Below are 26,131 nucleotides of genomic sequence, written 5' to 3'. Positions count from 1 at the left end.
ACCAGCACTAGAAAGTATTTTATGGGTCGTCTCTATTAATGTTCTGATCATCAATTCTGCAACCTGTTGTGGTTCATTGGCACTAGTGCGGTGTCTCACTATGCCTTCCTTCATGTAGAATTCGTTTAACAGTTTCGAGCAAAACTCCATACCATTGTCAGTCTGCACCTGCTTAATCGTTTTACCAGTCTCCTTTTCAATCAAAGCCTTTAACCGCATGATCCTGACAACATCATCAAACTTGTGTCTAAGCACAAACACCCATGTCTTCCTTGAGTAGTCATCAACAACTGTTAACATAAATCTGACACTCTTCCTCGAAGAAAATCGAGACAATCTACAAACATCTAAGTGAATTAATTCTGCAATATCTATGGTTTCTCTTACAACCGTACTGAATTGCATTTTCCGCCGTTAATCTAAATCACAGCACCTACATACATTCCATTCGTTAGCTACATAACCACACAGCAAATTTCTTTTACTTAGAACCTTCAGGCTTTTCTCGCTAATGTGCCCCAAACGCATATGCCACAATTTAGACTCTCGAATCGATGTATCCGACGTCTCCGCAGCGAATTCCGTCACTATCTCACCTTGAAGTTCATACAGGCCGCTATGCTTGATTCCTTTCATTATCACCAAAACACCTCGAAGAACCTTCAAAATTCCACATTCTGAAGTATATCGACACCCAGCTGAATCCAAGGCACTTAAGGAAATCAGATTTTTTTTCAACTCTGAAACATGCCTCACTCTAGTCAATGTCCATACAATACAATCATGCATTCTGATTTTCACATCACCAACACCAATAACGTCGCATTTAGAATTGTTACCCAACTGCACTTTACTACTATCCGTGCACTGATAAGTAGTAAACAAGTTTTTGTTTGGTGTAGCGTGAAAAGAACAATCAGAATCCATAATCCATCCGCCAAACAACAAATCATTAGTGACAGACAAGACATAATCAACACCATCAGAATTATTGTCTGCTATAGCTGCAACATCATCCGTAGACTCAACTCTAATTTCCTTACCCTTGTCGTTTTTCAGCTTAAAGCAATCCCTTCTAAGATGCCCGCTCTTGCCACAGCTCCAATAGACGCCACCACCAGTCTTAGACGGACTTCGTCTATTCATGTTTATACTACTTCTACTAACACGTGTACCAGTTCTTCCTCTATTTTCACCTACTAAGGCAGTAGATATATGTTCACCAGATTCTCTTCTACGGATGTCTTCACTTAAAATTAAATCTCGAACACCATCAAAAGTTAAACTTGTTAACCCAGAGGAATTACTAACAGCAGTAATAGTAGTATTCCAACTATCAGGCAATGAGGATAATAGAATCAAAGCACATACCTCATCTTCAAAGTCAATCTCAACTGAACTCAATTGACTAACGATTACTTTGTTTATAACTTGCATCTTGATCCAGGACCATATATGAAGGGAAGAGTATTTGCAGGGCTATTGTTGTTGCCTTTTTGTTGACAATCAAAATTCGCGGAGTCACATGTAGGAGAAATTGTTAAGCTGTTGAGTTAATAACACTTTATATTTTCATTCAGGAAACATGGCCGAGGATCCTGTCAACGTGAATGAGTATCAAGAATTGGCTAGGCAAGCCCTTCCGAAAATGTACTATGATTTTTATGCAGGTGGAGCGGAAGACCAGTATACACTTAAAGAAAATGTGGAAGCATTTCGCAGAATAACGTAATGCCTAATGAATGCTGGTCAGATTAAAATCTGCACCAACCATATTATGTTGTTTGTTAATTCTCAACACATGTATTTCTGGCAGGTTTAGGCTGAGAATCCTCATTGATGTGAGCAAAATTAGTTTGTCGACTACTATATTGGGCTATAATGTTGCTGCACCCATTATGATTGCTCCAACTGCTTTGCATAAGTTAGCACATCCTGAAGGTGTGAAACCTGAATTTTCTTGGAGGAGCTCTTTCATACGTTTGCTTGTTTTGATTTTAGTGATGCAATTTTTCATCTTCCAGGAGAGGTTACTACCGCAAGAGCAGCTGCTGCATGTAATGTCATCATGGTAATATATTACCAAATATTTTTTATCTTAATTTTTCTGCTATAACATACTCAATTCAACTTTTTACTCTAGATTCTTTCATATATGTCTATGTGCACTGTGGAAGAGGTCGCGTCCAGCTGTGATGCCATTCGATTCTTTCAAATATATGTAAGCATATGTTTGATTAAGAATCTCCAGTTTTCTTGGCTTTGTATATTCTCCATTAAGATTTCATCTCCATAATGAGTGCATCTCCTTATGCAGGTATACAAGAGACGGGATATTACAGCTCAGCTTGTACAAAGAGCTGAAAGAAGTGGATACAAAGCAATTGTTCATACTGTCGATGTTCCCAGACTTGCAGAAGGAGGCAGACATAAAGAACAAGTAAAATGCTTTCCTCTCCCTGTCTTGCTCCTCCACCCCCGTTGGGGCATGGATATCATGGTCATAAAACAAAGTTCGGGTACAGTTAACTCTCTCTCTCTCTCTCTCTCTCTCTCTCTCTCTCTCTCTCTCTCTCTCTATCACAGAATGGTAGCGCCTCAGTTGAAGAATTTTGAAGGTCTACTCTCAACTCAAGTTGTCTCTGTGAGTGAATGATTTCTTTTCTATTTGAGGATCTGTCAATAGCAATATAATTTTACCTATACAATGGAGATTTATGCATGGGGATATATCTATGTTACTAATATCTCATTGACCAATCTCCTTTGATGGGCATGGAGTTTTCGTCATTATCTGCGTACCCTGTTATATGCTGCTCTATTTTTTCGGAGTTTGTAACTCTCTTTGACATTAGCAAGGTAGCAAAACAAAAAGAAATGCTCACTATGGCATTGATGTTTGTGGATATCATGGTATTAGGCTCAGCCTAGTGGAGATTTATTTAATGAGCTCTGTGCTTCTCTTGTGCAAAGCTTGTGTCGCGACCTAAAATTTCTCTCAGGCTAATGGATTATTAAGACTAAACCTAACTCGAGCCCTCCCAAGCCCTACCAATTCGCAACTGAGGGTTTAAGTTTTTAACATGCAAAAGTTTTCATGCTTGGAGTCGCCACTAATCTATTTGTGGTAGGTCGATTAGAAACCTAAATAAAACATAGGGAGATATGTTTTATTCCTACGAACCAGAGATTCTAAGCTCGGGGACTTGGTTACGCTAGGTCTAGTCTAACGCCCTTTCGGTACCTTTTCTTTTCAAAAAAAAAAATGTTTTGGCAGACAGTTTGGATTCATTTTAACTTAGTCACTAGCATGTGAGGTGATCATGCGGGTGCGCAAACCACCAATTTAACACCCAGAAAAGCATTAAATAAATTGCAAGTTTGGAAGAATTACTTACCTGGAAGCAACGTAAGCATCTGCATTGTTAGCTAGAAAATCACATTGACACCCTAATATGATTTCTAATTAACAAGCAATTCACTCAATTTCTTTTTTGGATTTTCACTTATTTAAATGAAATCTAGCCTATATGCAATGACATGCGAAAATGACATGCGATTAATGCAACCTAGCATGCAAACTATATGTCGTGCGACGACGTGACCTATTTCTAATGACAAGACGAATGATTATTTTTGGTATTTTCTCAATTTAAATTCGGAATAATAAAAATGCCTAAATTAACATGCAAACTATGATGACTTAATCTACCCTAGCATGATTTCTTTTTAGGATTTTTATTAAAATTCGAAATAATGAATTACTTAAATTAAGAATACAATCTATCCTAATCTATCCTAAAACAATTCATTCTTCTTTTCTTGGGATTTTCATGGAAATTCGAAGTAATAAAATAACCTGAATAATCTATTAAGATTAGAATATTACTTAATTTAAACTAGGAAATAAATCATCTCAAGTCCTAATTTAAATTAAATAACTACTCTATCTTCTAGATATATTTAGGATTCCTAGACATGCAAAAACTCTAATTCATATCTAATTAATATTTTTTGAATTTTCTGTTTATTTGAAAAAGGAAAGCAATTAAATAAACAAGGATAGCAACCACATTCAAAACGTCCACGCGATCCGCCATATTTGTTTCAAACTCGGATTAGGCATACAAATCAAACTATCGGTCATATCTATAGGGTTATAGATATCGACGGAAAGCCGATTATTCAAATTTGGAAAGCGGATAAAAATCATTATCGTACCCAAGTGGTTATGGATAAGATAATAATTTTCCGTATCGCCGCGTATCGAACCTTAGGGATAAGGTCGGATAGTCGTCCAGATACGTTGCTAAATTAGGAAGTTTTCCTAATTTTGAATATTTAAAAATATTGCGGATATATCGAACATTATCCTAAGATATCTAAATATCCACATGATATTCACGAAATATTCAAACACCCATATTAGGAAATTAAATATTCTGAAAATATCGGATAATGTTGAATTACCTAATTTGCAGATAACTTCCAAATTCGAATTGTGGATCGGGATCGGGCTTTGCGGATCGAGACGGCGGTGGTGGCGACGACACGGTGGCTCACGGGCGTCGAAGACGGCGGGGGCGATGACTGGCTGAACAACAACTTGGCGGGGGCTCACAGCGATGCACGAACGGTTCCGGGTGATGTGGTACTAATCTTGCGCTGGACGAAGTGCTTGCTGTGGCCTCACTGACGTGCACCGCCTGCAGCTTCTGTTGATTGGCCGCTAGACAGGGAAGAGTCTTCAGCTTGACGAGGGAAAGCGGCTGAACGAAGACGTCTTTATGCACGCTGCATGGAGAATCTTCAAAACTGTAGTTGCTGCTTTGTGGACCAACGGGATGGAGAGGAGGCGTTGACAAGCTCCTCGGTTGACTGGAGAAGACGTGGCTGGTGCATGGAGAAGCAGCAACAGCAGTGACAGCCTCTCGGGACAGGCTGTTCGGCGAGGCAAAGCAGCGACGATGGTCCTTCAACGGCTATAACTTGCGGACAGGGAAGGAGTGATGGTGGCTGACCGGGACGGTGTCGGCGGTCCTCCGACGCAATGGGAGGCACGACCACGGGTGGTGGTGTTGCCGGCCTCCCTTCTCTCCTTTTCTTTCACTCTCGCACTTGAGCTCTCAAAATCAGATCTGAAAATTTTTCTCCCCGCCCCTTGAAATCTGACCTAAACATGTTGATATAATGCTAACCTAGGTCAATTAGATGGGCTCTATAGTCCTAATGGGCTTAGGCTTGGGCTTATGTTTAATTTAATTTAAATGGGCTGATTTAACTTGGGCTTTTATTTAATTAAGCATAATGGGCTGAATTAAACTCAAATTAAAACAACCGAGCCCGTTTGACTTGTAATTCCCGGCCCTTGCCTTCCGAGCGAGCCGAGTCTCGTTCGATGAAATTTTAAGCTCATTCGCCCTTATCTGATGCAAAAATGCAATTAAATTAAATGGACCTAAACTATATGTTTATGCAATTTAAATATTTTTGTTTAGGGGTTAAAAATTTAATCCCTAATTTTCTATGCAAATTATACTAAATGATACGCCAAAATTTAGGTGTCAACAGCTGCCTCTCTTTGAAGGTGAGCTCGTAGAGGTTACATTCAAAGACTAAATGATACCTAAATTTCAACCATGCAAATGCAATGAATGTTGTTTTTGTCGGGATTATGAGTCCCATTTTAAAATGCATTAAGAAATGATGCATGCTAACATGAGTGGAAAACATACCTGGAATTACTTACCTGACAGGAGTGAGATAGCGCAATTCGAGGCACGACTCGAACTTTGTATGTTGTTTGGCAAATGTCTGGGCTCATTTCCATAGGTATTGCCTGATATACGTTGATGAACTTCGGTGATCTGCAGTTAAGTCAAAACACACGAAGAAAGCTCGACGTATCCAATCATCATCTGGATTCGTGAGAACAGTTCCGATCTTTACCAACTACCTATACATCTCCATGGGTGTTTGCAAAGATTTGGCCACTTCACTTATACCTACTCATAAGTGAATTGCGGGGAGAACTTTTGAAGTCAAGAGGATATTCCGACCTTGACATATACCTGCTCATATGTAAAGATTTGGCCGCCTCACTTATACCTGCTCATAAGCGAGTAGCGGGGGAACACCTGGGGTTGAAAGAATATTCTGACCTTTACATATACCTGCTCATATGCAAGGATTTGGCCACTTCACCTATACCTGCTCATAGGCGAGTAGCGGAGGAATACCTAAGATTTGGGGAGAATTCCGACCTTTACATATACCTGCTCATATGCAAAGATTTGGCCGCCTCACCTATACCTGCTCATAGGTGAGTAACGGGGGAATCTTCTCGAGATTGTATGAAAATCGTGATTTGGTGAACAAAGGGGCTAGCCCAAGTGTTCAAGGGTTCCTTGACAAAGTACCGGATATCATCGAGGTACCTGAAAAAGCTTGATCAATAGACACCTAAACATCATCAAAGGCATCTAGAGATCGCAAAAATGATCAAATGTGGGTCCTGACGATTGCTCGAACAGGTTAGGGACACCTAGATAGTCATAAACATCCTAGGGATAGAGATACATACCTGGCGATATCTCCAACTCTGAAGGTGTGTCTCCTGTTAGACACGGATTTAAGTAACATGTAATATGCATTCGCACACTGTCAAGAACACATATACACATGCACTATGATTTTCAACTGATTTTCATGCACAATGGTTTTGTCAAATCAGTATTACAAACTCCGCTGGGGAACAATCATGACAAGACAATCCGAACTTACATGTGGGTGTCTTGAAAATGCCGAATGAGGGACTTCCGATCTAAAAGGGCTTTCTCTCATTCTCATTGAAAAAGGCTGATTTATGAGAATCACTCCATCTCACCTTCATCATGTGGACAAGGGTCCGAGTATTCTCGCAAGCGGTACGACCTTACCAATCTGAGAGGTCTTTGTCAGGACCGTAACGTGGGCTTGGTCAATGGCTTAGCAAAAGGGGACTCTTTGAGTCAAGGCTATTGAAAGAAGAATACTCCGCAATCGTCTCCGGGTTTACAAGTCAAGAACCCTACAAAACGAGATAGAAATGGACTTGCTCGCACTTCTTCGAGCTAAGCTTATAAATATCTGAATCCTTCGTTAGTTCAAGTGCCTTAATCTGAAGAGACTTTACAAGGGACGTAACGTAGGCTAGGCTCATGGGTTGAGAAATGAATAGATCATTAGGCTCAAAATGTGTATAATTGGGGTGAATAAGTTGGTGATCATCTTGGCATTGTCACCGGTCTTCTTGTTCATTCTTGGGAGTTGTCTTTTCAGCGAATGCTTCATTGGGCTTGAATTCACCACTTCTTTAAATTTTTAGGACTATGATTATCCCACTGGGGATGATTTTGATACACTTATCTTTCATCCTTGGGCATTGGCCTTGCTTTTACCAGGCACACTGCTCTTTCTTGCCCACTGAACTCTTTTTTTTTTTTTTTACACTTGACATACGCTGTTTACAATGCATATGTTGGCCAACTATACTCTGACTGAATGATTCAACATTAGACTTCCAGGGGTAATTGCCTTCGATTGACATTCTGAATATGCTGCTCGGCGGTGACAACTTTTACCTTGCCCCAATGTGGGGGATGATCACCAACTGGTTTTAAGAAACGAATTTGCAGGCTTAATTGGGCTTAGCAAAGGATAAAGTGTGTATAGGATAGAGAAAGAAATGCTCTTCGTCATCCTAAGGCACTTGAATTTCGTGTGAATTCATCTGAAAAAAGCAACACTCGAAGATTGATGCAAGTGAGAGCAAGAAAATTTCTACTCATTTTTCACCTTATAATGCTGACTTACCTCCAGTTTGCCCCAATGTAGGGTAATTCTTGACAGAGGTAATTTGAAAGAATTTCTCCAAGTGTTTAGGCTCAAAGTGGCAAAACAATGGATAACCTGTAGTGTTTGGGATAGAGAAATGAACCACCTCTCGTCATTTCGGTTGCCATACCTTTTGCGAGATAACCCTTTACCTTACAAACATGAAATTTTTCCGCTCAACTCACTGGGGATTAGTGCATGGGACTATGTATAGGATAGGGCTTGCCTTCCATCATCCCGATGTATCTCATTCGACACATTCAAGTCATTCCACATGAGTTATCAGATTGTCTAAATAGACTTCTCCTTTGAAGTCAATGATACTGATCGACAAAATAACCATGCAGAAATTAAAGCCAATGCAAATATCTTAACTTGAAATTGGTTGAAACCATTTATTCATCAGTGAAATGTTTGCAATTCAAAGGTATAAAGCCAAACACTGGAAACTTTTTGCGGAATGTCGGGTTTTATCAAGGATAATACATCTTTACAAACATCGAATTAACGGGATTGGAGAACTCACGACCATCCATTTCTGCGAGAATCGGGCACCTCAGGAAGCACCTTTTTAACCACATATGGACCAATGTAGTTTGGGGCAAATTTACCCCGAGGAACAGGAAAGACGGCGGTACCTTCCTTAGGACTAGGTCATTTACCTCGAAATGTCTTGGACGCACCTTTTGGTTGAAGGATCTAGCTATCCTCTGCTGATAGGTTTGACCGTGGCAAATGGCTTTCAATCGCTTCTCATTTATTAGGTTCAACTGCTCATGCCTTTGTTGCATCCATTCCGCCTCGGATAACTCCACCTGAGACAAGACTCGCAGGGAAGGGATCTCTACTTCCACGGGTTCCATGCCATACACTAAGGAAAAAGGTGTCGCCCCAACAGAGGTTCGGATGGAAGTCCGATACGCCATTAGTGCAAATGGCAACCTTTCATGCCAGTCACGATAGTTTTCAGCCATTTTGGCCAGGATCTTCTTGATGTTCTTGTTAGCAGCTTCAACTGCTCCATTCATCTGTGGACGATAGGGAGATGAATTCAAGTGCTGGATCTTGAACTCATTGAACAACTGATCTATGAACTTGTTGTTTAAATTTGTCCCATTATCGGTGACAATAGCTTCAGGGGCACCATAACGAGCGATTATGTCTCGCCTAATGAATCTTACAACATTCTTTGCAGTGACGTTCGCATAAGATGCCGCCTCAATCCACTTGGAGAAATAATCAATCGCGACCAAGATAAACCGGTGTCCATTCGATGCCTTGGGATTAATTGGGCCAATTACATCAATACCCCACACTGAAAAAGGCCATGGCTCAGACAACTGATGTAATTCCGTCGGAGGAACATTTAATTTATCCCCGTGAACCTGACAGCGATGACATCTTCGAACATGCTGGATGTAATCACTTTCAAGGCCAAGCCAATAATAACCCAACCTCATGATCTTCTTTGCTAACATGTGACCATTCATGTGTGGACCACATATTCCCTCGTGTACTTCTTGCATGATTCTGGTAGCTTCAGCCGCATCTACACACCTCAGTAGGATCGAATCATAAGATCTTTTGTACAGCTTTTCACCACTGACAAAGAATTTTGAAGCCATTTTCATTATGTACTTCCTGTCAGCCGGGGGGCTTCCCTCAGGAAATTCTTGTTTCTGGATGTAACTCATGATATCATAATACCATGGCTTCTCGTCAGGTTCTCCAGTTACAACCATACAGTAGGCCGGTTTTGTCAGGACTTCAATTTTCAGGGGTTCTACCTCTATTCCACCAGTCACTTGCAGCATGGATGATAATGCAGCTAGCGCGTCGGCGAACTGATTATGGGACCTCGACAAGTACTCAAAAGAGATATCCTCGAATTCCTCTATGATTTCTTCGAGGTATTCATGGTACGGCACCAGTTTGGTGTCTCTATCTTCCACTCCCCTACAGTTTGGAGAATAATCAGAGCGGAATCACCAAACACTTTCAACTTAGCTATCCCCATTTCCACTGCAGCTTGGAGTCCAAGGATGCAAGCTTCGTACTCGGCTATGTTGTTGGTACATGGGAACACCAACTTTGCTGCTACTGGATAATGTTGCCCATCTGGGGATATTAAAACTGCCTCAGTGCCAGAACCAGCCAAGTTTACAGCTCCATCAAAAAACATGATCCATGTATCTTCCTTTATTACCAAAATGCGATCTTCTGGGGAATATCTATCATCATCAGGGATTCCAGGATTTTCGGCTAACACATCAGCAATTACTCGGCCTTTAACTGACTTCTGTGGCATCGTCTGGACATTAAACTCTAAAATTAAAATCTGCCACTTGGCTAACTTCCCTACCAAAGCTGGTTGATCAAGTAAATACTTGATGGGATCATTCTTAGTCACAAGCAAAGTCTGGTGATGCAATGTATATTGTCGCAGCCTATGGAGCACCCATACTAGTGCAGCGCAAGTCTTCTTGGCTTCAGGATAATTCAACTCCGAGACGGTGAACTTCTTACTCAGGTAATAAATGGCTCGCTCTTTTCCATCTTCGGGACTTTTCTGGGCTAGCATCGCACCCAGAGACTCGCTATGAATCGTGAGGTAAAGGATCAAAGGCTGGCCCGGCATTGGTGGGACTAGTACTGGTGGTTTCATCAGGTACCGTTTTAATTCATTAAACGCTTCCCGACAATCATCGTCCCATTCTACTTGAGCATTCTTCTTTAGAAGTTTGAAAAATGGCTTAGCAGTTTCAGAGAGCTGGGAAATAAAGCGGGCTATGTAGTTCAACCTACCCAGGAGGCTTCGCACTTCTTTCACGGTCGATGGGGGTTGTAACTCACATATAGCTTTCACTTTGGAAGGGTCAACTTCAATGCCCTTGCTGCTTACTATGAACCCGAGTAATTTGCCCGAGGTTGCTCCGAATATGCATTTCGCCGGGTTAAGACGGAGTTTAAACTCACGGAGTCTGTCGAACAACTTTTTCAGGGAATTAACATGACTCTCTCCGGGTTGAAACTTGACAATCATGTCATCGACATAGATCTCGATCTCCTTATGCATCATGTCATGGAAAAGCGTCACCATTGCCCGTTGATATGTTGCCCCGGCATTTTTAAGGCCGAAGGGCATGACCTTGTAATGGAATGTCCCCCAAGGGGTAATGAACGCCATTTTTTCTTTATCGCCGTCTTTCATTTTTATCTGATTATAACCCGAGAAACCATCCATGAAGGAAAACAGCTCGAACCCAGCGGTGCTGTCCACCAAAACATCTATGTGTGGCAAAGGGAAATCGTCTTTAGGGCTGGCCTTGTTTAGGTCGCGGTAATCGATGCAAACCCGAACTCGACCATCTTTCTTCATGACTGGCACGATGTTGGCCACCCAGCTGGGGTATTGGGTGACTTCGATGAATCCCACTTTCAAAAGCTTCGTGACCTCCTCCTCTATTTTCTTCGAAAGTTCAGGCTTGGTTCTCCGTAGCCTCTGTTTCTTGGGCGGCATGCCTGGATTAGTAGGTAGACTATGCTCCATGATAGAAGGGTCTAAACCCGGCATATCGGCATACGACCATGCAAAGATATCCTGGTAATCCTTCAGCAGTTGGACCAGGCGTTTTGCTTCACCTTCGGGAAGGGTTGCCCCTATCTTCACCTCTTTGGGTTCTCCGGAATCACTTAGGTTGACGATGATAGTTTGGTCTACCGTCAGGACTTTAGGTCTTTCATGATGCTCTAGATCGCGCTCAAGATCCGAGGAATCTTCGAGTTCGTTGGTGTCATCAAGATCAGGCTCGGCGGCACATAATTCATCAGATTGGACCGTTCCCATACCTTCACGCGTCATAAGATTGCCCCTGAAACATAAAGTAAGGGATTCAAAAGGACAAACAGGGGTAAACCTTGCATTTTTTCTAAATTGTGTTTTTTTTTTTGAAATTCTTTTCAAAAATATTGTAACACGAAGGAACATGAAGAAGCCCAGGCCTCAGAATTCTCCTTGGACTATATTTTCTTTTATCGGTTGGATATCATTACCGGGCAGGTTTGATGTACCTCAACATGTCCTCAAAACGAAAATAACTTGTAATTTCATTTGATTATTTCAAAATGAATTACATTTATTGAATGGAAATTGCAACAATCAAATCCTAGAAATGAAAATGGAAAGCAGCGCCCGAAACGGGGCAAGTCCTAAAAAGCAGTAAAAATTCCCACGCAAGGGAGTGTGCGAAAAAGTAAAAGTTTTACTCTTGTGGGCCTGTGCCCATTCCCTCTAACGGTCCTTCCTCGATAGCTCCAACGAAGAAATCATCAAACAGGGCAGTGATTCCATCCATTGCATCATCATAATCTTCTGTCATTAGAGGTGTTGGATCATCCATACCTCCCCATCCATCCGGGACAATGTCACAGGGGTTAACATAGAAGCTCGGGGGCGCCGAGTATTTCACATAAAAATCGAACTTGCCGCTCGGTTGCCCCAAAGTGTCGATCACCTCTTTCTCTTCATGCATCATTCTTGTAGGGCCCAGAAATGTGGTGCGGATATGTGGAAGCAACCTACCATGCCCAAGCTCTCCATTGTTGTGGGTAATTCCATTCGGCTCTTCTTCGGATCGCTGTCTATTATATCCATCTCCTCGACCTCGACCTCGGCCGCGTCCACGTTCATGTCCACGTCCCCCATTATTTGGCCCGTTTGACCCCTGGTATCCCAACCCAGTAGTGTGGGGCCTTCGAGAGACTTTCACCGGTTGGCGAATACCTTGACCATTCCTACCAAGACCTTCACTCGGAATAAAGCCATGGGACACCATTACTCTTCCAACCATGACTGCAGCATTTGACACCTCAGGAATGGGCGGTGATGATCCTCTCGATGCATGTATGGTTGATACGAGCTCGAGCGACTGATAGCTTGATTCTATTTTGCAATCCGGCTCAACATAGGGGATAGCCGTTGCGTGGTAGATTGGGTGCTCCTCTTCACCGTGGACTGTGACTAATTTTCTCTCCACAACGAACTTCACCCTCTGATGTAGACTGGATGGCACAGCTCCCGCAGTATGAATCCATGGACGACCCAACGAGAAAATTAAATGCAGTGGGAATGTCCATAACTTGAAATAGGATGTTGAACATCGTTGGTCCTATCTGTATGTCAAGGTGGATTTCTCCCATTACTTCTTTCTTCGTTCCATCAAAGGCTCGCACAGAGGTCTTTGCAGAATTTATCCTAGAAGGGTCTATCTTGAGGCGGTGTAAAGTCGCCAAAGGACAGATATTCAAGGCTGATCCGTTATCAATGAGTACCCGGGCTACATGCGAGGCCTTATATTTGACAGAAATGTAAAGTGCCTTGGTATGCCCCCTCCCTTCCAGAGGAAACTCTTCATCTGAAAAGGCTATGAGGTCCTTGAGGAGTATAGAACCGACAAATTCCTTCAATTTATCATGATCGATCGTTTCTGGCACGTGGACTTCACTTAACACCTTCATTAGGGCCTTCTGATGCTTGACAGATGTCTGGAGTAGTTCAAGGAGAGAGATTTGCGCGGGCATCTTGCGCAATTGTTCAACTATGTTGTATTCGCTAGCCTTAATCACAGCTAGAAACTCTTTGGCTTCTTCATCAGTAACAGGTTTTGCAGGTTGGGCATTAGCTTGGCTATAGGTACGCCCAGATCTGGTAACCAAGTCGACATCGAGGCTGTAAGACCAAGGGACCGCCTTATTATCACTGTACTCATGTGGTTGAGGTATCTCGATCACTATCCCTTCATCAGCTGTAGGCGTGCTTACTACGATCTCTTCATCATCGGATGCGTCTTCGAGCGGAGGCATGTCTTCAAGCAAAGGGTCGAACTTGTCCTTCCCGGTGTTCAATGTAGCAAACTCTTCTTCCCAATTAATAACCACTTCAGAAATAGTGGAAACAATGCCAGTGTGGTCAGCATAAACAATCATCCCAGCTTCTACCATCCTTGAGATTCTTTCTCTCATGACAGCCAGGGGAAGGGTCTCGTTACTCGGGTAATAATCGGCTTTCACCAACTCGCCATAGACGTCCGTAGTATACACCTTGACATTCTTAATTCGACCAACATCGAAGCTAAAAATGGCATTCACATTGCCCGCGTGGTCGGGGAGTGGGTTATTCTGAACATTCGGCTTAGCGGGTTGGAATGAGAAAGCCCTCGTGTCCAGGAGGTTCTGGATTCGGTGCTTGAGGACATAGCAATCATCGGTTGAGTGTCCCAGCTCACCCATGTGATAATCACATTTCTTTGACGGGTCGAAGTTATAGAACCGCTCAGGATTGGGCCGCTTTGGCTCAGTAGTAAGCAAGCCTTTCTTCTGAAGTACTGCCAATACTTGAGACAACGACCCGGGGAGGGAGGTGAATTGCCTCTTGTTGTTCCTCCTTTGAAAAGGTTGACGACCCGAGTTTTGTTGCTGAGCTTCCGCTACTTGGATTGCTGGGGCGGAGTTAGTATTCCGCCGGCTCGGTTGGTTATAAGCCACATTCACTTCATGCTGCCGGTTCTTTCTCTTTTCTCGCACCAAATCTTCTGGTCGAGGAGGACGGCTCGACAAACCATCCATCTTTCAGCCCTATCTCAATCTGTTCGCCTATGGGGATGAGTTGGTTGAAGTTGTCAGCCGGAATGGCAACCATCCGATTACGGTATTCGAACGGGAGAGTTTTTACGAACATCCTCTTCAACTCACTGTCTATGGGTTCTGGGACAACCTGAGCAGCTAAATTCCTCCATCTGATAGCATAGTCTTTGAAGGACTCAGTCTTTTTCATCTGAGCACGTTCGAGATCATCACGGGTAGGAATGATGTCCGTTATGAATCTGTACTACTTTAAGAATGCTTCACTGGCTTCTTTCCAAGTTTGAGGCCATTTATCTTCTTCATGAGATACCAGTTCAAAGCAGGACCCGTCAAACTTGCTTGAAAGGCATGGATCATCAGGAGTTCGTTGTCAACATACGAAGTCATCTGTACGTGATAGAGCTGCAGGTGGGCTTTTGGACATGTGGTGCCATTGTACTTATCAAAATCTGGCATTTTGAACTTCTTTGGGATTTTGATCTGTGAGTACAGGGACAGATCGATCGAAGGTGAATCCTGCGAACCTTCCAGCTGCTTCACTCTTTCTTCAAGCTTGTTGACTCGTTCGTCAGGTTTGTCTTTGTTGTCGATAATCTGGACGGGGTCATCTTCTAAATCAGGAATATCGTCATCTCCGTCAACATCGACACTTTTTCTAACTTTCTGCTTTGGGACTGATGTTTCGAGGGATGCCGGAACAGGGATCGACCGAAGAGCTTTGATCTCAGCGGACATTTGTTGCATCGCGATGACAAGTTGCTTCATCTGGTCTTCCATACCAACAACACGCTCTTGCAAGTCGATTTGATCGGCCATTCTGGCTCTCGACCGTGTACGAATGGGCGATCGTGATCGGTCCGTAGTTACCTAATTTCGGAACGAAACAGGCATACATAAGTGCCAAGCAAAATCATACGCCGATCCATGACATTGGTCTAAACGCTTTGAATTGAAAAGACCCCTTTATTGAAATGGTGAAAATTTTTACACCAATTAATGACTTGAAATTGAACTGAATATAAAGACAAATGACTCAATTCCTAAACAAATTTAAAAACTGAAACTGAAATGAGAAAAGAACTTCGAGCTTATTATTTAGCTTGATCTATAGACATATGGGAGGCGACTTCCTTCTTCAATTGCTCATAAGCTCGAGCTATCTTGGCTGCCTTTTCTTCAGCTTCTTCGGCCTTCCTTTTGAGGCGTTTGTTCTCTGAGCGATTGGCGGACTTGAGAGGCACCTTGGGTATCTTCGGGAGCAAATCCTGCGGGATTCTGTGCCGTCGAATGTACTGGGTCGTCGCGAAATAGGACTTCTGCTCTCCCTTTAGTTCTCCTTCGGGCCGAGCTATCTTTAACACACGGCACTTCTTCCACATCTTATTGAGCTGAGCTACGGTCCCTTCGTGGTCTTTATCATCATCGGCGAAGTCGACCCGGAGGAGTTCCGGCTGTAACGCCGGAGGGAGTCCTTGGAGAATTTGGTACTGTCGGGACACTCTGGCAGGGTAGTACTCGATTGTGCCAGTGAAGCCCAAAAGTGGCACCGGTCCAACACCATTACACGTAAGCCGAGCTTCCTCGACCTTGAACCAATTAGCATGCCAATGGAAACCTTGGGGTCTAGCGTTTTTCATGAAAATGATCCATTCGGAATAATGATAATCAGGTGCATTTCCTTGTTTTTCTTTATAGCTTAAAATGGGATGGCTAGAATCACTAAGCTCGGATATTGTGAGTAAATCGCCACACCCTTTTATGTGAGACAAAAACCAAATTTGCAAAAGTTCGAGGGGGGCATGAAACGCTTTGTCAACATGTTGCTTAAATTTAGTGAGTGAAATGAAAGTCTCGGCTAAAATGGTGTTGCCAAAATTCTTTTCAAGACAGACTTGTTGGACCAACCATGCGATTGACGGACTACATGCATTCTTACAGTGAGGAAAAATCACGAACCCGAAAAATGCTAACAAAAAGATTTTTCCCTTTTGAAAAGATGTGGCTTTTTCAAAACACTGACTCAGGAATGAAAAAGGACATGTGCCGCGATTTGCTTTTAAAACTTTCCCAATTCATCTTTTCCAACATTCAAAAATTCAGCCAACATTAAAGTAGAATCAATTCCCAAAGGTGGTGTGACTAACTCCGACTCCAATGGTTTTCCAATGAGCACGCTATATTCTTCCAATGTCGGGGTGAGCTCGTGCTTACCGAATATAAAGGTAGAGGTCTCGGGACACCAGAAGTGCGCTAATGCTCGAACGAGGCCGGTACGGACTTTGACCTCCAGTAGGGGGAGCAGCCTCCCGATGTGGCCCTCAACTAGCTTGCGGTTGGTCGGACTGAGTAGATTCCACCAGGCACGGAGCTCGTCCTTAGGAGCATCAAGAATCCGGATGTCTGCCCCTCCCATAGTGTATAGACCAAGACTCACGACCGACCTAATGTCATGGACCGACCAAAGAAAATACGGAACATAAATAAATTGCGAAATAAAGGTTCAGAAAACTTACTTTACCCGATAGGACCATGGCAATCACATAGACATGCGCATGAAATGTGAGGTTCGATTTCTATCTAGACTCTGGCTTGCAAAATGGAGACGCGAGGATTACCGGGCTAAACCAGTCATGGTTGTGGTTAGGCCGGGGTTCCCCTTACTCCGGCTTAGTCAAGGAGCCGACCCGGGTTGCAAAGGGTGCAACCGTGGTGGGAACTCAATGACACCGTGAAAGAACTTTCGGGACCAAGGAGGGCGACCCGTACCACGTGGGTGTGGTCGGGGTGTCCGCTGTCTCTCGCTACCATCCTAAACCTGTGCCACCCAGGTCTGGCAGCGGGTAGTGTGTGCGGTGTAGTGTAAATGCAAGGCATGCACAACATGTTATATCAAACAGCGCTTCGTGCATAAAATAAACCATACATCCAAACACCTCCCTGCAAAACAAGGGTTAACAATCACGTCTCCCCTTATACCTCCCATTCTGCAAAAACATTTAACACCTAAAATGTTAGGGACGTACCTGGGATCCTCGCTGCCAAACAAAAATATTTTTTGAAAAGAAAAACTGGCCTAAGTCCACTAAGAGATTTAACTCAAGTCCCCAGCGGAGTCGCCAAACTGTCGCGACCTAAAATTTCTCTCAGGCTAATGGATTATTAAGACTAAGCCTAACTCGGGCCCTCTCAAGCCCTACCAATTCGCAACTTAGGGTTTAAGTTTTTAACATGCAAAAGTTTTCATGCTTGGAGTCGCCACTAATCTATTTGTGATGGTCGATTAGAAACCTAAATAAAACATAGGGAGATATGTTTTATTCCTACGAACCAGAGATTCTAAGCTCGGGGACTTGGTTACGCTAGGTCTAGTCTAACGCCCTTTCGGTACCTTTTCTTTTCAAAAAAAAAAATGTTTTGGTAGACAGTTTGGATTCATTTTAACTTAGTCACTAGCATGTGAGGTGATCATGTGGGTGCGCAAACCACCAATTTAACACCCAGAAAAGCATTAAATAAATTGCAAGTTTGGAAGAATTACTTACCTGGAAGCAACGTAAGCATCTGCATTGTTAGCTAGAAAATCACATTGACACCCTAATATGATTTCTAATTAACAAGCAATTCACTCAATTTCTTTTTTGGATTTTCACTTATTTAAATGAAATCTAGCCTATATGCAATGACATGCGAAAATGACATGCGATTAATGCAACCTAGCATGCAAACTATATGTCGTGCGACGACGTGACCTATTTCTAATGACAAGACGAATGATTATTTTTGGTATTTTCTCAATTTAAATTCGGAATAAGAAAAATGCCTAAATTAACATGCAAACTATGATGACTTAATCTACCCTAGCATGATTTCTTTTTAGGATTTTTATTAAAATTCGAAGTAATGAATTACTTAAATTAAGAATACAATCTATCCTAATCTATCCTAAAACAATTCATTCTTCTTTTCTTGGGATTTTCATGGAAATTCGAAGTAATAAAATAACCTGAATAATCTATTAAGATTAGAATATTACTTAATTTAAACTAGGAAATAAATCATCTCAAGTCCTAATTTAAATTAAATAACTACTCTATCTTCTAGATATATTTAGGATTCCTAGACATGCAAAAACTCTAATTCATATCTAATTAATATTTTTTGAATTTTCTGTTTATTTGAAAAAGGAAAGCAATTAAATAAATAAGGATAGCAACCACATTCAAAACGTCCACGCGATCCGCCATATTTGTTTCAAACTCGGATTAGGCATACAAATCAAACTATCAGTCATATCTATAGGGTTATAGATATCGACGGAAAGCCGATTATTCAAATTTGGAAAGCGGATAAAAATCATTATCGTACCCAAGTGGTTATGGATAAGATAATAATTTTCCGTATCGCCGCGTATCGAACCTTAGGGATAAGGTCGGATAGTCGTCCAGATACGTTGCTAAATTAGGAAGTTTTCCTAATTTTGAATATTTAAAAATATTGCGGATATATCGAACATTATCCTAAGATATCTAAATATCCACATGATATTCACGAAATATTCAAACACCCATATTAGGAAATTAAATATTCTGAAAATATCGGATAATGTTGAATTACCTAATTTGCAGATAACTTCCAAATTCGAATTGTGGATCGGGATCGGGCTTTGCGGATCGAGACGGCGGTGGTGGCGACGACACGGTGGCTCACGGGCGTCGAAGACGGCGGGGGCGATGACCGGCTGAACAACAACTTGGCGGGGGCTCACAGCGATGCACGAACGGTTCCGGGTGATGTGGTACTGATCTTGCGCTGGACGAAGTGCTTGCTGTGGCCTCACTGACGTGCACCGCCTGCAGCTTCTGTTGATTGGCCGCTGGACAGGGAAGAGTCTTCACTTGGCGAGGAAAGCGGTCAACGAAGACGTCTTTATGCACGCCGTGCATGGGGAATCTTCAAAGCCGTAGCCGCTTGCTTCGTGGACCAACGGGATGGAGAGGAGGCGTTGACAAGCTCCTCGGTTGACCTCGGAGAAGACGTGGCTGGTGCATGGAGAAGCAGAATAAGCAGTGACGCCTCTCGGGACAGCCGTTCGGCGAGGCAAAGCAGCGACGATGGTCCTTCAACGGCTATAACTTGCGGACAGGGAAGGAGTGATGGTGGCTGACCGGGACGGTGTCGGCGGTCCTCCGACGTGATGGGAGGCACGACCACGGGTGGTGGTGTTGCCGGCCTCCCTTCTCTCCCTTTCTTTCACTCTCGCACTTGAGCTCTCACTCTCGCACTTGAGCTCTCAAAATCAGATCTGAAAATTTTTCTCCCCCCCCCCCTTTGAAATCTGACCTAAACATGTTGATATAATGCTAACCTAGGTCAATTAGATGGGCTCTATAGTCCTAATGGGCTTAGGCTTGGGCTTAGGTTTAATTTAATTTAAATGGGCTGATTTAACTTGGGCTTTTATTTAATTAAGCATAATGGGCTGAATTAAACTCAAATTAAAACAACCGAGCCCGTTTGACTTGTAATTCCCGGCCCTTGCCTTCCGAGCGAGCCGAGTCTCGTTCGATGAAATTTTAAGCTCATTCGCCACTGCCAATCTGATGCAAAAAATGCAATTAAATTAAATGGACCTAAACTATATGTTTATGCAATTTAAATATTTTTGTTTAGGGGTTAAAAATTTAATCCCTAATTTTCTATGCAAATTACACTAAATGATACGCCAAAATTTAGGTGTCAACAGTTTGCCCTTGGGGCAAAGAGTATTGTATTCATTGGCTCTCTTTTCTCTATAACTGTTCCGTTTGATTATATCTGTGTCTGGAGGAGTTGTTTTTATAGTTCATTTGCTTAGAGAACATAATTTTTACCGCTGTATCTTGAGGTGAAGTAACAAGAAACAAAGGGTCCGGATAACGTGAGGCAACAGAAAATGTATGGTCAATGCTTGACCGTTGAAGATATTTTCGCTGCCTAAATAACCTTATAGAGATGACTCAAATTTTTATAGTTTGTTAATTGCAGAAATTTGGCATAACATCTCTCTCACTCTCGCTCCCCTTTTCCTTTGCCTCCGCTGCAATTTGCAGGATGAGGGTTCAAACGTACAAGCTTTTGCTGATTCAACTTTTGATGCTTCTTTGACTTGAAAGATGAACCTCCATACCATCTTAAATTACTTAGTAATTAATCCTTGAAATTTTTTCTGGGTGATGTTTCATCAAAAGAATCGTGTTTTCTGAATGAATGAGATGTGTGAGGTAGTGTCATCCAGTGTGGAAATAGTTTTGACAGCAATCTTACGGTGACTTTTTTCATTCAATTTTCGTTTGTCATCATGATCTACGAATGATAACTGGATCTTTATAATGTCTCTATTTGCTTTATTTGGTATCTTGGTTGTCACGTAACTAAATTACAATGCTGCAGGACATTGGATGGTTGAGATCAATTACAAAATTGCCGATTCTGATCATGGGAGTTCTTACAAACGAAGATGGTAAGATCTAGGATTGTATTCTAATAGAAAAGCAGTTGAGGATTCGTCTGAAGACTGTTTTGTATCTTAATTTGAACTATAGCTTAATTACTTAGAATATTCATTGCTTATGCCAGTGTTCCAAAACCAGATTAGAGATTGAGCTGAATTGCTGTCCCATACCAGGTTGAACTGATTGAAATCGACCAAAATCTGTGGCTAAAAAACCTTCTGGTTTGGTTTTAAAAACACTAGCTTAAACGAGAAGTCTTATTTTAAGATGGCTTAAGACCTGGAAAATTTTGTACTTTAAGGATCCTTTTAATTTTATCCCAGAGTTGAGAAGATATTACCTTGAACTTCATTAATTGCTTTGAATCAATCTGTCAACCAATTTTCAGGTAGCGTGGCCATAAGTAGCAATTGACAAGACCGTCTGTTTTGATCTAATTTGGCACTGATTCTTTTAATAGATAAAAATTTTAACCACATATGCATACATGAGCAAATGGATCATTGCATTTACAAGGAAAATAAAATGAAAGTCAAGAATGACAGCTTGAGAACTCGTCACCTGTGCCAAAATCTATTTTTGCATTCTCATTTGTGCTAGATTTGATGGAATTCGCTAGGATTTTTCAATAGTGCAGATTCGTGTGCATGCTGTTGTTTTATTTTAGATGAGGTCTATAGTGAGCACCACGTCATTGCCAGTTCATCACCGTATAAACAGTTCCATCAGTATTATACAATACATTGACACCATAGCGAACAGTTGGGTACGATTAAATTGACATTGAAGGTGAGGATAGTGTGAAAACCAGTTTGAGGCTTACTGTAAAACTGAAAAAAATCCGTACAGCGCAGGAGAATTTTGTGATAAATTGGGGTTTGATTGTATATCTACTTTGTAGATTGTGACCTCTAGCATTAAACTTTGAAGATTCTTCAGTTCATCTTGAAAGGAAACAACATTATGCCTCAGTTTGGTAGTTCAAACACCGTAGTCATTCTGTTGGGGAAGTCGTATGAGTTAGGAATTTTGATGGTAATGGGATATTGTCTGTCTTCATTTTGTCATGGCTGCTATTAAGACCTTGTGTTCTCTGATATTGGATTGAAGCATCTTATTCATCTATTGGAATTTCGTATTGCTTCTCAGTATACTCTATCTGTTGTTACTACTATTGGTTGTTGCATACTCGACAACCTTATCAACAAGCTTGTATGCCCTCATTGGCAGCAAATAAGGCGATGGAAGCAGTGTGTCTTGGGATAATTGTCTCAAATCATGGAGCTCGACAACTAGATCATAGTCCAGCCACGATATCGCTTACGGAAGAGGTGCGTATTTTTACTAACTCCTTTATCCGGCAGGTTTAATAATAGATTCTAGAATTTTGGAGCATTTGTAAACACTGGATAAGAGTAAATGCACCCGGTTTTGCCCCCTGAAAATAAAGCACAGTGGCATTCTGTTTCCCTCTATTTTTACAAATGCATGAAAGCTTGTGCTGCAGCAAGTCATCTATATCAAACAGCATTTTGGTCATGACTTTTTAAACCTTCGTTTGTAGGTTGTTCATGCAGTCAAAGGGAAAGTCCCTGTTTTTGTTGATGGAGGAGTGCGGCGAGGAACAGATGTTTTCAAGGCATTGGCCCTTGGGGCACAAGCAGTACTGGTACAATCTTTTATAATTAGTTTGGCACATTCCTGATATTTCTTGATGTGGACTATCTGCTATATTAGTAAGGGGTATCGTAACAAACCCTTGAGGTATTTGGGTGATAATATCGTGCCAAGTTAGTAGAAACTATCTTTTGACATTGCCAAAACACCTGAATCACAATTGAACAAGTGCCCTAGGACAAATGTTGACATTCTCCTAAATAGTGGTCTTCTTACTACAGATAGGAAAGCCTATAGTATATGGGTTGGCGGCAAAAAGGGAAACTGGAGTTAGAAAGGTCACTGAGATGCTGAAGGATGAGCTCGAGCTTACGATGGCACTATCTGGATGTCCCACCATAAAGGATATCACCAGGGGCCATGTCATAACAAATCGTGAGAGACTTCATTGCTCTCTCTGAATTCACGACGCAGCATCCATGAAAATACGATTCACATAGTCAAATGGACGATACCCTTGTTGTATTATCGCTTGTAGTTTGCCATGTTATGTAATTAGTTGTCATGTTTTATTATCAAAAATAAAATTGGAGTCAGAGTAAGAGCATCAGTATAGATTTGTGATAGTCAAAGCTGGTTTTTTCTTGGTTCTTTAGTAGATGTTAATGATCAATAGTACTTTTGAGCATTAAATTTGAAGCATAAAATTCCTGTGAGACATGAAATTGATCTGTGTCTTTCGACTCTAATACCTTCCAATCAACTTTGTCAAGTCTGTAGCATCACGAACACCCTTCTAAATGATGCGAAAGAACAGTTCTTCCCCACTACAAGAAGGCTGGGTAAGATTAAGGGCCTGTTTGATTCGGCTTTGGGAGAATGATTTTGGCAAAATGCAAAGGCCATTAGGCTAAAGGGATTTTTCGAAATGCAAATAGTGTTTGATAAGTGTATTTTAAATCACATTTGAAAGCAGCTTTGGCCTAAATACTATTTGGTAAAAATTATATTTTGTATAGGACTTTTGCTAATATTTTTTTTTTAAAAAGCATTTGAGGTGGAGCTCAGCCATCGGCCGCCGGCCAGATTTGATCGCCGGCCAGCCTCATGGGACCTCAAGTGTCACGCCCCGTACCCCAAGAAGCGCCAGCATCCCACCTTCGGTCGTTTGACTGCGACGTCCCAGGAAGCGTCGCCGACCCACTCCCATACAAATTTCAAGCACAAGCGGAAGTATAAAATAAACAAACCCAGACAACTATAATATGAGCCAAGGATAGCCACACATCAAACACCATCATAGAAAATAATTACACATTTCTATTACTATTAAAAACCATTCGTACAATATTTACAAGGACAAACAAAAGGTACACACGATCAGTAGCCACTTGGTCAAAAAGTGGTAAGCGGCTAGATAGGTCAGGCTAAAAACTTGGGAAGAGAGCTACAGTCCAAAAAGTAGCGGCCCTCACTAATAGCTAAGGACACGGGATGACTCTATGGCTCCCAGTCAGGATCAGACGACTCAATAGAATCATCTGACAGCTTCTCGGAGGCATCCTCGCTAGTCCCCGACTCCTCCGAATCCATGGCCTGAGCTCGCTCGTCCTCGGAGTCCAGCTCCAACTCCGGGTCCAGGTAAACCTCGAACCCCTCCTCGTCTGATCCCAGCTCCGCAACCTCTCCGTCCTCCTCTATGTCCTGCTCCATGGCCTCGGGTTCGTCATCCTCCTCCTCATCCATAGGCTCGGGGTCCTCCGCTAGTACTTCAGGCTCCTCATCCATCTCTTCCTCCTGCCTCATCCACTCGGGCGTGGCCTCAGGGTCTATCACCTCACCAGCAGCTATAATTGGCTGCATCAACCCAGTATCATCGATCGGAATATCAAAGGTCCTAAGGGGCTCTCCCTCATTTCCGTTGGCATCCCGGTGGCACCATGCCACGTACTCTTGTTTCTGATAAAAGTACTCGCCTATATTCACAACTACTTCAGATCGATATCTCACAAAAGCCTCCCCATTTCCTGAGGGATAGGTAGTAGTATACTGCCGGATCTGCAGAGGTATCCCAAAAAGAGGCGGTGGTCTCTCCATCCTTACGGTCGGGGGTCTGAAAAGTTTCGGTTTACACAACCGTGAGACGAATCTCAGCGAGTTCAACCCCTAAACCTAGGCTAGGCTAGCATGCAATCTCCTGACCGGAAACAAATATTTAAATCACAATAATCAAACCATTCTCTGACCCTGCGGGTTAGACAGATCAACATATAATAGTCACGGCACATACGTGGCACGCATAATCACCCGTATGCCAATCACATGCTCATGCACCGATTCTCACACTTTCGCATGCCAGTCCATGCATGTTCATGCATGCAAATGTCGTCGACATGTCACGTGCATTTCCCCTGGCCCACTGGCCCACACTGGCACACTGGCAATCGCCCAATTTATTATTCATTACGACTCCAGTCAACAATATTCACGGCCCGGTGCGTCTAGCCTGCTTCAAAGTGCATGAGGCGCAGCAATCGATCTGGCCCAGTGTCTCTAGCCTGCTTCAAAGTGCATGAGGCGCAACACTGATCTCCTTACGAACCAGAGCCTGCTTCAAAGTGCATGAGGATGGTCGTTTTCCGGACGTACCGGGCATCGTCCTGCTTCAAAGTGCATGAGGACGGTATCGACCCGAAGGTCACGACCCGAAGGCCCTTAGGTGATCACACAACCTATTATTATCTAAACCCCGCGTAAAACGCTTCAGGGTATTTTAGGTGATCACATGCTCATGACAGGCACGCAGTCTCACACAATTTCATCACAAGCCTCATTCTCGGCATTCATAATGCGTGCCATGAAATGCAACATGAGCATTCACATAACATAGGCACAGGCACACAGTTCAATCAAAGTCATACCACAGTGCCTAATTCACAATTCACGTGCTTACTTGGCCTATTAATACCGTGCGGCCCAATTCCAAATACACAATTCAAGCCATCAATTGGCCGATCACACTCCGCACGATTCAGCCACACAAGCACGCAACATGGCATTTCACAATTAAACACAATTGATCACCAATCAATCAACAGCCAATCATTCTGGGTAATCCCGGCCATTCAGCTAATAACTCTTGCTGTCCAATATAATCCGGTACATTCCTCGAAAATATGGACAGCCGCTATTTCCTCAATCCGAGCCCAATAATTATCTATAATAATCCCACTAAATTCCTCGGATTTTATTTCCACCAATCAGTTCTCAATCCAGTCCGAATTATACACCGATAATACCTAAACCAGTCCAGGAAAACGCACTATCAGTCATAATCCGGGTTTAGGAATTTTACTCACCTAATCCAAGGTCACGACGACGGGGAACGGTGGCCGATCACTGGTGAACAGTAAAACCGGCGGCGGAATTCCCGGCGACGGCGTACGGACGGCGTGAACAGTGACCGTACAGACGCGATGAACAGTAACTTCCGTACTGACAGGTAC

The 26,131-nt window shown here is 42.5% G+C and overlaps 1 protein-coding gene and 1 pseudogene across 1 annotated transcript; both read left to right on the top strand.

Annotated features, from left to right (window-relative positions):
- Positions 1 to 1,584: 1,584 nt before the first annotated feature.
- On the top strand, positions 1,585 to 20,681 carry LOC115694642 (peroxisomal (S)-2-hydroxyacid oxidase GLO4-like; annotated as a pseudogene).
- Positions 20,682 to 20,937: 256 nt separating this feature from the next.
- On the top strand, positions 20,938 to 23,350 carry LOC115661815 (peroxisomal (S)-2-hydroxyacid oxidase GLO4-like). The gene is made up of 4 exons (XM_030584016.2): positions 20,938 to 21,016; positions 22,239 to 22,339; positions 22,573 to 22,677; positions 22,907 to 23,350. Exons 1-4 carry the CDS (start codon positions 20,938 to 20,940, stop codon positions 23,084 to 23,086), a joined length of 465 nt encoding a protein of 154 aa, XP_030439876.2. The 3' UTR covers positions 23,087 to 23,350.
- Positions 23,351 to 26,131: the final 2,781 nt, after the last annotated feature.

This window comes from Syzygium oleosum, unplaced genomic scaffold (assembly GCF_021117445.2).
Source record: "Syzygium oleosum isolate NSW1041296 unplaced genomic scaffold, Sole_v2.1 Sole_v2.51, whole genome shotgun sequence".
Lineage (NCBI taxonomy): Eukaryota > Viridiplantae > Streptophyta > Magnoliopsida > Myrtales > Myrtaceae > Syzygium > Syzygium oleosum.
The sequence above is the reverse complement of the archived record's forward strand: the minus strand, read 5'-3'. Positions and strand labels throughout refer to the sequence as shown.